Below are 12,313 nucleotides of genomic sequence, written 5' to 3'. Positions count from 1 at the left end.
ACCAGATTTTGTCCCCCAAATGAAGCATTAATGGCAATTCTGGAGACACATAAAATACCGTTAGAAGGGAACTTACTTATCAATAGCTATGAAAAAATTCTAAGTGTTGGAATTGCTCAAAATCCAAGCTGATTAGTGGGAAGCATAGTATAGTATATATAGTTCTCTGAAGTTTCTGGGGAAGGAAAATACATTAATAGCATAATTTTTTTTCACTTGATTTGGAACTTTAAGGTAATGCTAAATTATAAAGCCTGTACTCCTTCCTTAAAATTAACCATCAAATATGAGCATATATTTAAAACTGTTCACAGGGCATTATGGAGTCTTATGATAGGAAATAGAAAATATGATATAAGTTCACTAAGGTGTTAAAAAATCTAAAAGAGAAAAGAGGAGAAGATGCATAGTTTGTAAATTTAATTCCACAGGTCGGATGGCGTTTTGTCACTTGTGTCAGCTGTTGCCATCATGCTGGATTAGCCGCAGACCATACCAGCAATGAACGGCTTCGCACACTGACAGCTGACTCCTGACTCTGAATTAACGCAGGGCCCTGCTCTTGTCCCGTAGGCTTACGTGTACGAGATGGGCTCAAGCACCTTTTCCCACCGACTGGCGGGGCACACAGACACCGTCACTGGAGTGGCCTTCAACCCCGCTGCAGCCCAGGTACAGTCCCACTGTGTGCACGGGGCCTCTCTGCTGCACACAGGGCTTGCGTCAGATTGTGTGTATCGGTCAGACTTTATTTTGGTGAAATTTCATATTTAAGGTTACACGCCAGTTTTCACTGAGTGCAGGGAGAAGAACTCAGGAAATAAACTTTTACTGGGAGAAAGAGAAATCCAGGAAAATGCCTTTTGTAATTTAAGCACTTGTCATTCTGTGCCCATGTATGTTTGATGTAGCTGAAATATAGAAAAATGTGGACATATCCATGGACAGGTGTGGTTCCATGTAGCACTAATATGAACACTGTTAAAACTGAAGAAAGCAAGCAAGTACCAGAGCAAGTAAGAACAGGATTTTGAAAATTCTTGTGAAAGAATTTGAATATAGAATAGGACCTCAAAATTTAAAGAAACTATCTAAATTAGGAGAAAAGATGAAAAGAAAATAACAGTTGCAAATCAATTGTATTAATGCGGAGGGAAATCTTTGCAGAAGATATAAAAGTAGTAACGATTACACTTGACTATTTGGGAACGTCAGTTTCATTTTGTGTTGGTAAGACTGGAGCTTTGATTCGGAGAACAGCATTGCTGCGTGGCTGTGCGCTTTGTCCTGACGTGTGGGGCTGAGGCGAACTGCGCTGCATACGTGTCTTGTCGACCTGCTGTTTTTCGCTGAGCAGTGTATTGTCGCAGTCCAGGGCACGACACTGTGCCCGGCACATAGTTTCCCTTCAGTGCGTGCTGAATACCGAAAACGCGAATTAACAAGTCTTGCCGTGCAGTCGAGTAGAGCTACCATCGGCACTATGGCTTGAAGCCTTCAAAACACCCCGTTCCGCCATAGCCCTAATTTATCTTTACAGTCCCCGCAGGTGGCGTTTAGGGTCATGTTGTTCTCCCCTGTCGCCATCAGTGCTGGGATGTACGTCTTGATCATGCTGCACTGGTTCCAATGGTGAGATCACGCTACCTATCTGTAATATACCTGCTTCTCTCGGTGATATATGTTGCCGCCTATTCTGAAACTGTCAGTATGTTGTTTTCAGTTGTATTCTTTTTAAAATCCCTTTGAACAACGTTCTGCCAGTGAGAGGGAGGAGGAGCACAGCATGAAAGAAGGAAGGAAAGAGCGAAGTCAGACCCAGCAAGGTGCGTGGCAGGGCGTGTGCAGCTGTTGGAAGGCGGAGCCTGGATGTCAGCTGTTTTGAAATTTCAGCATTTGGCTTCAGAATGTCTTTTAGCACGACCGAACTGAGGAAGCTTTTTGAATACTTGAAATTTTCAGTTGGAAGAAAGTTGTGTAGATCTCTGTTGCCACTGAGATTATTTTAACAAGTAAAAGAAGTAAACGTGGCCTGCATACAGTTATGAGAAGGGAAGGGAGGGAGAGGAACCAGCTGACGCCACAGGACACGGCAGGACGGTGTCGTGCGGGGTGAACGCCGGCAGATGAGCTGGGTGAAAATCTGGTTTTGTGGTGAATGGCTAGTAATGAACAAGGCGGAATAAGAAACCGTGGAGTGAGAGGGCTCCTGTCAACACACGGGGTTGGAGCAGCTTCCCAGGCGGCGCACTCAGGGCTGGCGGGTGGACGAGGCTCCCGTTCCTGCCTTGCGGCCTCTCTGTAGGGCTGCTCAAGTGACCTCAGGGCGGGGCAGGTGGCTTCAGGGGTGACACAGAGTAAATTCCAGAGAGACAGAGACAGAGAGCATGAGGACGAGTGTCTTCCTGGACCCAGCACAGAAGCACGTCCCCTCATTGCTGCAGGTCTGAGGGGTCCCCAGACCACCCCGTTCACGCGGAGGGGCTGGGAGTGGGACATTCATACACAGGCAAAGAAAGATTTCTCACACAAAGATTGAGATAAAAAGTAGTGAAAAGTTTATTTTTCAGACAGAGAGAGTGAGAGAAGAAGAATGAGATAAAAAAGGAGGGAGTGGCCACAGCACATGCAGGAAGGAAGGAAGTGCCGGCCACTGAGGAAAAACTGTTTGGAGTTTTTAAAGGGTAAAAATGGCTTTTTTCCCTCTGCTTCAGCAGACTGATAACGGAATCGGCTGCGAAGCTGTTGCAGGTCCTCTTTATTTTTCCCTCTTTTCTCTGTGAGGCCGGCTTGTCTGGGTCCTGGAAACGCGTTTGTGGCAGGGACTGGGCAGGCCTGGAGCAGGGAGTTCGCACCCCCACCGTCCACGGAGGGCTCGTCAAGGCTGAAACAAACTCTTAGAGGCTGTGAGTTAGGCCACAGGTGTTTAATTAAAACAAAACAAACGGGATAGTTGTGTTGTGAGTTTTCTCTTCAGGGGGGAAATTATGTGTGTGAGTTTATTTTCCTTAACTTTCTGTTTGATAGTTCATTTTCCTCTGTTTGATAGGTTACTGTTAACAGCAAGGCCACCTTTCAGGGGCCTGTGTGCCAGTGTGAATTACCCAAGGGTGAGCCTCAGTGGGCCTCTCAGAGGCCTCTCCTGCGCCCTCCGTGTTCCCTGAACGGAGTAGACACTCAATACAGCTGTTTGCTGAGTGACTGGATGCATTCACATAATAATAATACATCAAAGTTCTGTGTTTATATGTTTTCCGTGATGCAAAAAATTCAACCTCTGATGACTTTTATATTCTACATATACAAACATAATTGTTGGTACCTTATTAATTTTCTAGAATTTCCTGTTCTTTACTGATATTAGTCTACTGTCTTCTGCATATATCATTTTACTTCCTGTCCTCTGTCTCCCAGGACTGTATATAAAACAACAAACACAGCTTTAATTTTCATACACAGAATCAAAATAATTAATTATCCTGACCTACAATAACTTAAAGTATGTTTTATGAACACTGAAATTTTCTCAGGTTTCGAAAATATTAGTAGTTATTGAAGGGACAGTTGTCACCCACATAAAATTAAGGTTTGCAAATAACCACAGGCAGGAAACATTTCTGTTAAAAATAAACATGACAAAGAAGCAATGTGGAATGGCCAGGCAGACCTCCTCACATCTCCTCCCCCATAAGAACAAGGAGAATATTCACAGAAATGCTCAAAATCAACTTTCTTAAACCTCTGGAAATTAGCAAAAGGCTTGCAGCAATCCATTTATTCAAGGAAAAATGGCTGAGTCTTGTAAAAACAATGACTTCTGAAGTCTGTGCTGCATAACGTAATGAAAAAGGAGAGCTTGGCTTTCCAGTCAATGCTGTGGATGAGCAGATGGAGCTCCCCTGGGCAGCACAGGGGAGCCTGGATGTGGGGCTGCCTTAGTCCGTCGACGTCACTTAGTGGTGCAAGAGGGCACTGTGGTTTTGAAAGAAAAAGTAGATAGTTTTCTCCTGATAAGCACAGTTTACTTCATATATGATATGTAACAACACACACACTAAGAAAAAATTGCACAAGTCTGGTCAAATGTTAGAGGTATATGCTACAAATATTGATACCAACAGTGTGTCCCTTGTTTGACAGCAGATGTGGGAAGGAGAGAATTACCGGAGCTGTAACTGTTCAGGGTTCTGGGGGTGATGATTTTCTGTGCCAGTTATGATCAGCTTTTCAGAATCTTATAGCATGGGTCCAGACCAACCAATTTCTGATTGGTTCCTGGCAATGTCCTCTCTCTCTGTCTAAATTTGATTTTAAAAAATATCACTGTAAATTTTCACCTGCACAATTATTATTACTTTAAAATGGGATGCTTTGCTAGTTTCGATAGATTTTTGAAGGCTCCTTACTACTATCTACAAATTACAGCCTCACCAGATGATGAGACTTCTCTCTATGATGTCGGTGAGTCCTTGATCAAATGGAAAGCTGGTCCTCTTGGGCCAGTGTCCTACGCCAAGAGTAAGCAGATTTTAGGGTGGCTGGTTCACTATCGGCCGCTGGTGTAGTCTGTCACCTGGTGGAGAAAGACGTCATGGGAACATATCTGGATGCCATTTACATTAGCACTTTGCTGGTCTTTGAAGTGGTGAGGATGAACTCCGTAGGTTCATAGGCTACATAAGCTCAGCCAGAAGACACAGTGCTGCTGCTTAGCTGAATGCAAGCAGAGAGACTCTGTCATGGACTCGAAGCACAATAACACCCACTGTGACTTACTAATTCTTATTCTTTTGTTTGTATAGCAAGTGTTTATTGGGCTGTGAAGCCTTAATCTCCCTGGGTCTTTGAGATAAAGAATGATCATTGGTAGCATTTGTCCTGTGTGTTTTACAGGGTTACTTGGGGAACAAGTGATGTAGTGTAAACTAGTGACAAAAGCTCCTGTCGAAGATCTTCCTAGGGCAAGGCGCTGTGTGTGTTGTCTTGTTCTTGTCACTGCCCTTGTTTGTAGACATTAGTGTGGCCACGTCACAGATGAAGATGTTGGGGCCCAGGTAGATCAAGTGTCTCACACGCGGACACACAGTTTGCGCCAGAAGCTTGGGGACTTCAAACCCACGCAGCTACTGCACACATTTGTAATAAGATAAAAAGGCATTGGTTTTGCCATTTGTATTTAAATATTTACTTAAAAGTCCTTTTTGAAACTGTAATGAAAAACTTCTAGATAGACTTGTCATTCATCCAACCTAGGCTGAGTTTGGCAGATGCTTCCGGGGCTCCGGCCACAGCTCCCTGTCCTCTCACATCCTCCAAAGAGGACTGGGGTCTTGTCAGCCCCCCAGACCTTACACTGTCTTGCAGATAAGTCCCTCTGTTGTTTTTTTAGCAGCCACACCACTGCCTAAATTGTGGGCGTGGATGAAGAAGTGAACTTTACGCTGACCTTTCATTCGAAAACTTACACCGTCCAGGCGCCGGCACCTGCTGGTACTGAAGTACATTACCATCCTCTCACAGTTACATAGCACTTTTCAACTTAAAATCTCATCATGGTCAACATTTTTTCTCCTAAAAATGCTCTGATGGTTTGAAAAACTGTAACAGCTAATGTTTTTTTTTTTGTTTTTTTTTGTTTTCTTTTTTTTGTTTTACCGGTTCCTTTTAACTTGTTGGTTTAGGCCACCCCGGCTTTTTTTTCTTGCGTTTTTGGAGTTCGGAGTTTTGCGGGGTTTTGGTTGGGTTGAACGGAGGTTGCCCCGGGTTGTTTCTTTTTGGGGGTTTTGGGGGAGGTTTTTTTTTTGCTTTTTCCGGTTTTTGGAGGGTTGTTGCTTCCGGGGGTTTGGGGCCTTCCTTCGTTGGCCGGGGCCGGCGGCTTCGTTCCTTTTCCTAGCGCCTGGCTCTGACCTTCTTCCACTTTAGAGACCTTTGTGATTACATCGCACCCTTGGGATTGCAACGGATAATCCGGAATACTCTCCCCATCTCAGGGCGCGTGACCTCATCACATCTGCAAAGTCCCTTCTGCCCGTAGCTTGCCACATGCTCACGGGCTCTGGGGATCAGGACAGGCACATCTTGTGGGGCCACCATGCTGATCATGGATGACTAGCTGTCTTACCTCTGCTGAGACATCACTTGTTCCAGAGGCCTTGCCAGATACCCACCCTGCATCAGTGATCTCCCTATCTCGTTCTCATTTTCTCACTTCACTTTTATTTTCTCCCAGCACTTGGCCCAGCGATCAACGTGTTTGCTGGTGTCTCTCCCCTGGGGTGCGGGGGCTTATCTCCTGGGTCTCCTCTTGTTGCTTCTGGTGGTTCTTTTCCGAGCAAATTGGAGAGGTCTTTCTTCTTTGCAACCATTTAAGCCAGTTTCGTTCACATAAAATAGTTACCTAACTGTATGATTAACGAGTTTTTGCATTTCTCTCTGTTCTAATGATAAGCTCCTTGAGGAAAATTACCATCTTTTCTTCTGTGGTTCCTGTACTAATAAAGTGCTTGTACAAATACTAGGTACATTTTGAAGAATCCATGAGTTCTAGTCTTGAAAAATAATTTCTTAAGGTATTTTTCATCTTTGGGTTTTGCTACATAATAAAATCCCTAAAATATCGGAGGCTTTTGTCCTCACTTACTGAGGGTCAGTCCCAGCCCTGCTGGGCCCACCCTTCATTTGGAGCCTGAAGGGTGGAGTGCAAAGTCCCACCCAGACCTCCTGCTGGCCAGGGTGGGGCAGAGGCCCAGCACCTTCCCAGATGTGGCCCAGCATGGCCCAGCAGAGTGGAGAGCTGAGTCCCCTGAGGATGGGTGGACACAGAGAATGCATATTTCCAAACATGACTATGCTCAACCACATTTCGTTTTTGTAAAATTGTTATTGAATTTTAGGAGTGATGATAAAGTAATCCAGCACTAATTGTCTTTGTACGTAGAAATATCTAACATGCAATCTCATTGCTCCCAAAATTTTGCAGTAGGCATTTTATCTGTGAAATAGCAATACTTCTTCAATGATGGACTCTAGATATGTTTAGAAGCCTTTGTTGTTCAGTACCGTATTTATTTAATTTTTAAGATACGTGTTATCCCTTTACTAACATTTCGGAAATGCAGTGAACCTTAAAATCTTCATCCTTGTCTTACAAAACATTGTGCTCCATCCTCTGTTTTATTAAATCACTGGTCCACCTCACCCATAATGTTTAAAACTGTGTCCATAAAATGAAATACCTGACTCATGCTTTTGTTTTAAGAAAATCTATTAAATGGTGCATAAAAACAATGGTTTGAAATTTTTATCTGTGGGAAAAGACCCCACTGAGTTCCAACCCAGGTGTATTGACATGTAAAATGCATGTTTAGACACAGAAGGATGGGTGTGTATTGAGGAGAATAAGATGCTAGAGCCCGTGGACCAGCCCCTGAGGCCCACAAAAAGAAAGTGCAGGCCCTTTACCTTCAGCAGCACAGGTTTCAGTGTCATAGGAGGGTAAAACATGTGGTAGTCAGGGTCTCCAGAGAAACAAAGTCAATAGGAGATAGATGGATGGATGGATGAATAGATGGATGGATGGATGGATAGATGGATGCATGGATGGATGCCCAGATGAATGGATGGATAGATGCCCAGATAGATGGATGGATGGATGGATGCCCAGATGAATGGATGGATAGATGCCCAGATAGATGGATGGATTGACAGATGAATGGATGGACAGATGGATGGATAAATGGATGGGTAGATAGATGGATAGATGGATGGACAGATGGAAGGACAGATGGATGGAAGAATGGATGGATGGATGGAAGAACGGTTGGATGGATGGATGGATGGAAGAACAGATGGATGGATGGATGGATGGATGGCTAGATGGATGGATGGATGGATGAATGGATGGATGGATAGATGGGTAGATGGATGGACAGATGGATGGATGGATGGATAGATGAATGGATGAGTGGATGGATGGATGAGCAGGTTTTTTAATGGGAATTGGCTCATACAACTATGGAGGCTGAGGAGTCCCGTGATCTGCCATCTACAAGCTGAAGACCCAGGAAGCTGGTGGCGTAGTTCAGCCTGAGTCTTGGAATTAAAGGGCTGAGAATGAGGGAGGGGCCCTGGTGTAAGTTCCAGACCAAGGTGAGGAGACCAGTGTCCCAGTTCAAACAGGAAGGTGGGAGACAAACAGAAGCGTGAATTCTTCCTCCCTCAAAGGATCCTCTCTGCCTCTTTCCTCATCTCATGAATTTCAGTGACTTCCCTGGACTGGAATACATGCTTGCAGAGACAAGCTGTTGTCCCCCAAGCGCATTTTCCTGGCTGTGTGACCAGCCCTGGCCCCGCTGTGGCTGCTTTTGCTGAGTCATGATGGGATATGTCGAGTCCATGCCCAGGACTGGGGTGAGTGTGTACTGGACCCTGAACAAAGGCTGAGGATATAAAAGTCATGTCCGCTGCACGTTTACTGGATGCTAGAAGGTGTTCTCTAAATTTGTGAGCTTAATGCAGTGTTTTTGCAGATCTGGCCAAGTGGGCATTAGCTTTTCCATCTCACAGCCGGGGAAGGGGCATGGAGCGTACCCGCCTTAATTCTGGGAGCTCTGACTCAAAGGGCACAGCCTGTTGCAGACGTGGTGGCTGCTGACTTTGTTCCAGAGACACGGAATCACTTTTGGGGAGGCAGGAGACAGAGTCCATGACTAGCCTTTTTAAAAAATTTTAATAAATTTTAATTGTGAAAGATATTATTCCCTTTTAGAAACTAAAGTTTTGAGCCTCTCAGAATAAATTGCTAGATAGGGTTAAAAAATAGTGTTTTTCCTCACTGTTATTGCTCAATTGTCAAAATAAGACTTGTGAGTCTTTTGGAAGAGGAGCACCATACTCGTAGTAGTGAAATTATTCTAACAATGCCTATGGCTGAAAATGAGCGAGGAGCCGTAACAGCTCCCGAGGGAGCACAGGCTCCGCGAAATGGCTCAGACTCTGAGGCTGCCGCAGCGCACCTGGGTGTCCTGCCAGGAGAGGCAGCTGCACACCACATGGCCTGTCACATGTGACTTAGAAGGGTGTTGTCAACTTCGATTTATGGGACATTCAGGGGACATTTGTATATCTGTCGTAAGATATATTAGTATTAGTTTAGTTATTTAACTGTTTAAGATGGGAACACAAGTTCAAGAAGCTTCATAGTTAAATTATCCTGGCTAAGATTATAGCCAAGCAAGACTTATTTCTAGCAAAAGAAATGCAAGGCAGAAGTATCTCACACCAGAGATGCAGAAGACGAAAGAAAACTAGGATGTGAGCCACTGGTACCCGAGTCTGACGGTGTGGGCTGCAGAAGGGTCCTTCTGTTCACAGGAGAAGTTCAGTGAAGACAGTCAGGAAAAGGGATAGTGGAGAAGAGCTGCTTCCCACGAAGACAAAAGTGATGAAATGCATCAGCATGCATAACAAAGAGGCTCGAATATAAATTTATTTTGTGTTATCAAATATATCATATTAATATTACACTATCAATTTTATCTTTTGTAAATTGTGAAATAATTACAGTTGTCCTCGGCACAGGTGGGGGTTTGTTCCAGAACCCCCGTGTGCACCCAGATCTGCACACTCAAGTCCCACAGTCGGCCCCGCAGAGCCCACATGTCTGAAAATTCAGCCCTCGGTACACACGGGTTTCCCATCCCTGAAATACTCTATTTTTTGATCCACGTTTGATTGAAAAAAATATCCATTTATAAGTTCAAACCTGTGTTTTCAAGGGCCAACTGTAATGTAATAAAAGGGGATTAATGTAAGATAACACAAAAGCTCTTTTCATGATGATACTGGGTAGTTAGGCTCTATTTCTAATTTTATATTTCTGAAATGTGAGGACTTATTAGCAGAAGTTTTGCTTGGGTCTTTCCAGCTATACTGGGCTGCATGTAGACTGTGTCAGTAATGCTGCCCTGGAACACAAAGTAGAGACATGGAGATCTCAAATAGTTTATGTAAGGAGACAGATTAAGGCAGGTACGTGTGTTCAGAGTCTGAGAGCACACTGCTTGGTTTAGGCTGCAGTGCAAAAAACCCTGGGAGGGGGAGAAGGCAGGAGTCAGTAGGGAAGTCTGCGGGACAGCGAGACAGCCGTCCTCCCCGCTCCACGGGCAGCACAGAGGCACGAGGAAAGGTACGGAAGACGTGAAGAAACACATTTGCAAACTTCTCATTTTCCTTTACGATAGTGATACCACTTACAGTGGACATTTAAACTGTTTTCAGTATTTTGGTATTATATGTACATCTGTGGGTATACAAAGCTTTTGTATCTGGATTTATTTTCTCAAGACAGATCATTAGAAGTGGTATTACTGAGTGACATAAATTAGGAAGGTTCTGGCAGATACAGACAGTGTTTCTCAGGTATTTCCTATTGTCATCTCCTTACCAGCTTGGTTGTTAACACTTCCATCCTCTTTGTTAGGTTCATTGCCAAGAAACGGTATATACCTCCTTTAATTTCTTTGAACGCTTTTCTCTGAATACTAGTGAGGTTGTGCATTGTCCCATATGCTATTAGGTATTTGAATTTTTTTAAGTTTTCAAGTTGCTTTTTTATATCCTTCATCACTTTATCTTTTGGACTCAGTGTTTTGCTTACAGATTGCTATAGCTTTTAATTTAAAATGAAAATTTTGCCTTTGTATTACATTTATAGTAAGTATTTTTCCAAGATTTGGTTTTGATTTTTACTTTTTTGTTTTCTCTTTCAAGTTTCATTTTTTTCTGATTATTTTAGGCCTAGAAAATTTTCCTCCAGAGATTTTTCTCTCTGCTGAAATTATGGTAGAACTTTTAATATATGATAATAAATTTGAGTTCCTGAATGACAGTGCCCATGTGTGGGTCATTTCTGAGTCTCATTCTTTTAATCACTCTGTCTCTTGACAGTTGGTCTCTCCCAACCCCCTCTGCTTTTCGGAGTGTGTTGTAGCTTTTGAATGAATGCTGGGTGTTGAATGTAGAACAGCATAAGCATTTATGCCTGGATAGCATGTCTCTTTCTCTGCTAGGTTCTTAGTTTGGTGGATTGAGTTAAAAGAGTTGGGAATTGAGCTGAGTGCCATTCACTTCAATTATTAAAACTTTGATTATATTAGAGTTATTAGAATTAATCTGTAGGGGTCCTTATACAAATAGGAGTATAAAGACAGTATTGTTAACTTCTAGGAACTTTTAAATCTCCAGTATTCTTCTACAAGTCATCTTTTGCCAAACTTTTTTCCCCTAAGGCATATGGGCATGAAATTTTAATGTATCTGTTTTAATGAGGCCATATTACTTTGAGAGTTGTGGTTTAGCTTTGCCAACGAAAAATAGCATAAGCTTATATCTGGAAAAAGTGTTACTTTCTTTAGTTTTTAAATAGGATGAAAATCTTGCAATCATTTTATAAGTGAATTTGTAAATTCAGGAGCAGGATTACACTATTTCCTTCTGAGTACCCTTAATTCAAAGAGTCTGCTCTTGCGGTGGTCCTTGTACAAGAAGAATACCCTGCAGGGAGTGCCCCGGGCTAAGACAGGCCGGGGTGAGAGACGCAGGCTGCCCGGCTCCGCCTCTTCTGCCGTCTGCTGTCCTGGCAGCTCCTGGTCTAAGTGACCTACCTGATAAGGAGTGTTAAATCAAACTGAAATCTGTCCCAACAAAGCCTCCGTACTGGCACATTGGAGTTCTTACGAACAATCTGCAGCCTAACTTAGTCAGGAAGCAAACTGAAGACCCACTTTGCGAGTGTGCTTCTGTAACAGCGCCGCGCGCCCGCCGATCCCAGCAGCCAGACGTCAATGCCAGCTGTTCAAAGCGTGTTCAGAGGGGACAGACCCAAATTGTACCCAGCCTCAGTGTCTTTACTTTTTCTGCCCATAGATCCTCACCCACCACGAGAAAGTGCTGGGGTCACCCTGAGTCTGCTGTTATTCCGAGGGCTGCCTGGGTCTCGAATTGTTTTGTCGTTGCTCAATTAAACTCTATTACATTTAATTTTGCTAAAGTTTTTCTTTTAACAGGAGAGATTTCCTGACTTGAGCTTTTTTAAGATAACAGAAAGGGTTAGTTGAGAACGAGTAAACCTACATTCCACAAGGACAACTGCATGATTCACTGAAAGCATTTCTGGGAATGAGGTGTCAGGTGCACGCCTGGCCTCGTTTCCTGGCTAAGGACAGCACTTCCCAGTGTGGACAGGGGAATGCTCTGCTTCTAACCTGTGTTTCCCCTCTTGGTCCCACGTGGCCTAGGGTCCCCATCTGTGTTG

At 43.7% G+C, this 12,313-nt stretch overlaps 1 protein-coding gene across 1 annotated transcript in view; it reads left to right on the top strand.

The window, feature by feature from the left end:
- LOC105826783 (WD repeat-containing protein 27-like) overlaps positions 1–1,636 on the top strand; it is a gene marked incomplete at its 5' end in the record, with an annotated part of 65,520 nt that extends 63,884 nt beyond the window's left edge. The window contains 2 exons of the mRNA XM_012664815.1: positions 574–722; positions 1,591–1,636. Of these exons, the coding sequence (XP_012520269.1) occupies positions 574–722; positions 1,591–1,636 (195 nt within the window). The remainder of the gene's footprint in view (positions 1–573; positions 723–1,590) is intronic.
- Positions 1,637–12,313: the final 10,677 nt, after the last annotated feature.

The sequence above is a fragment of the Propithecus coquereli genome, unplaced genomic scaffold (genome assembly GCF_000956105.1).
Source record: "Propithecus coquereli isolate 6110/MARCELLA unplaced genomic scaffold, Pcoq_1.0 Scaffold914, whole genome shotgun sequence".
In the NCBI taxonomy this organism is placed as follows: Eukaryota; Metazoa; Chordata; class Mammalia; order Primates; family Indriidae; genus Propithecus; species Propithecus coquereli.
This window is presented reverse-complemented; position numbering and strand designations above follow the sequence as displayed.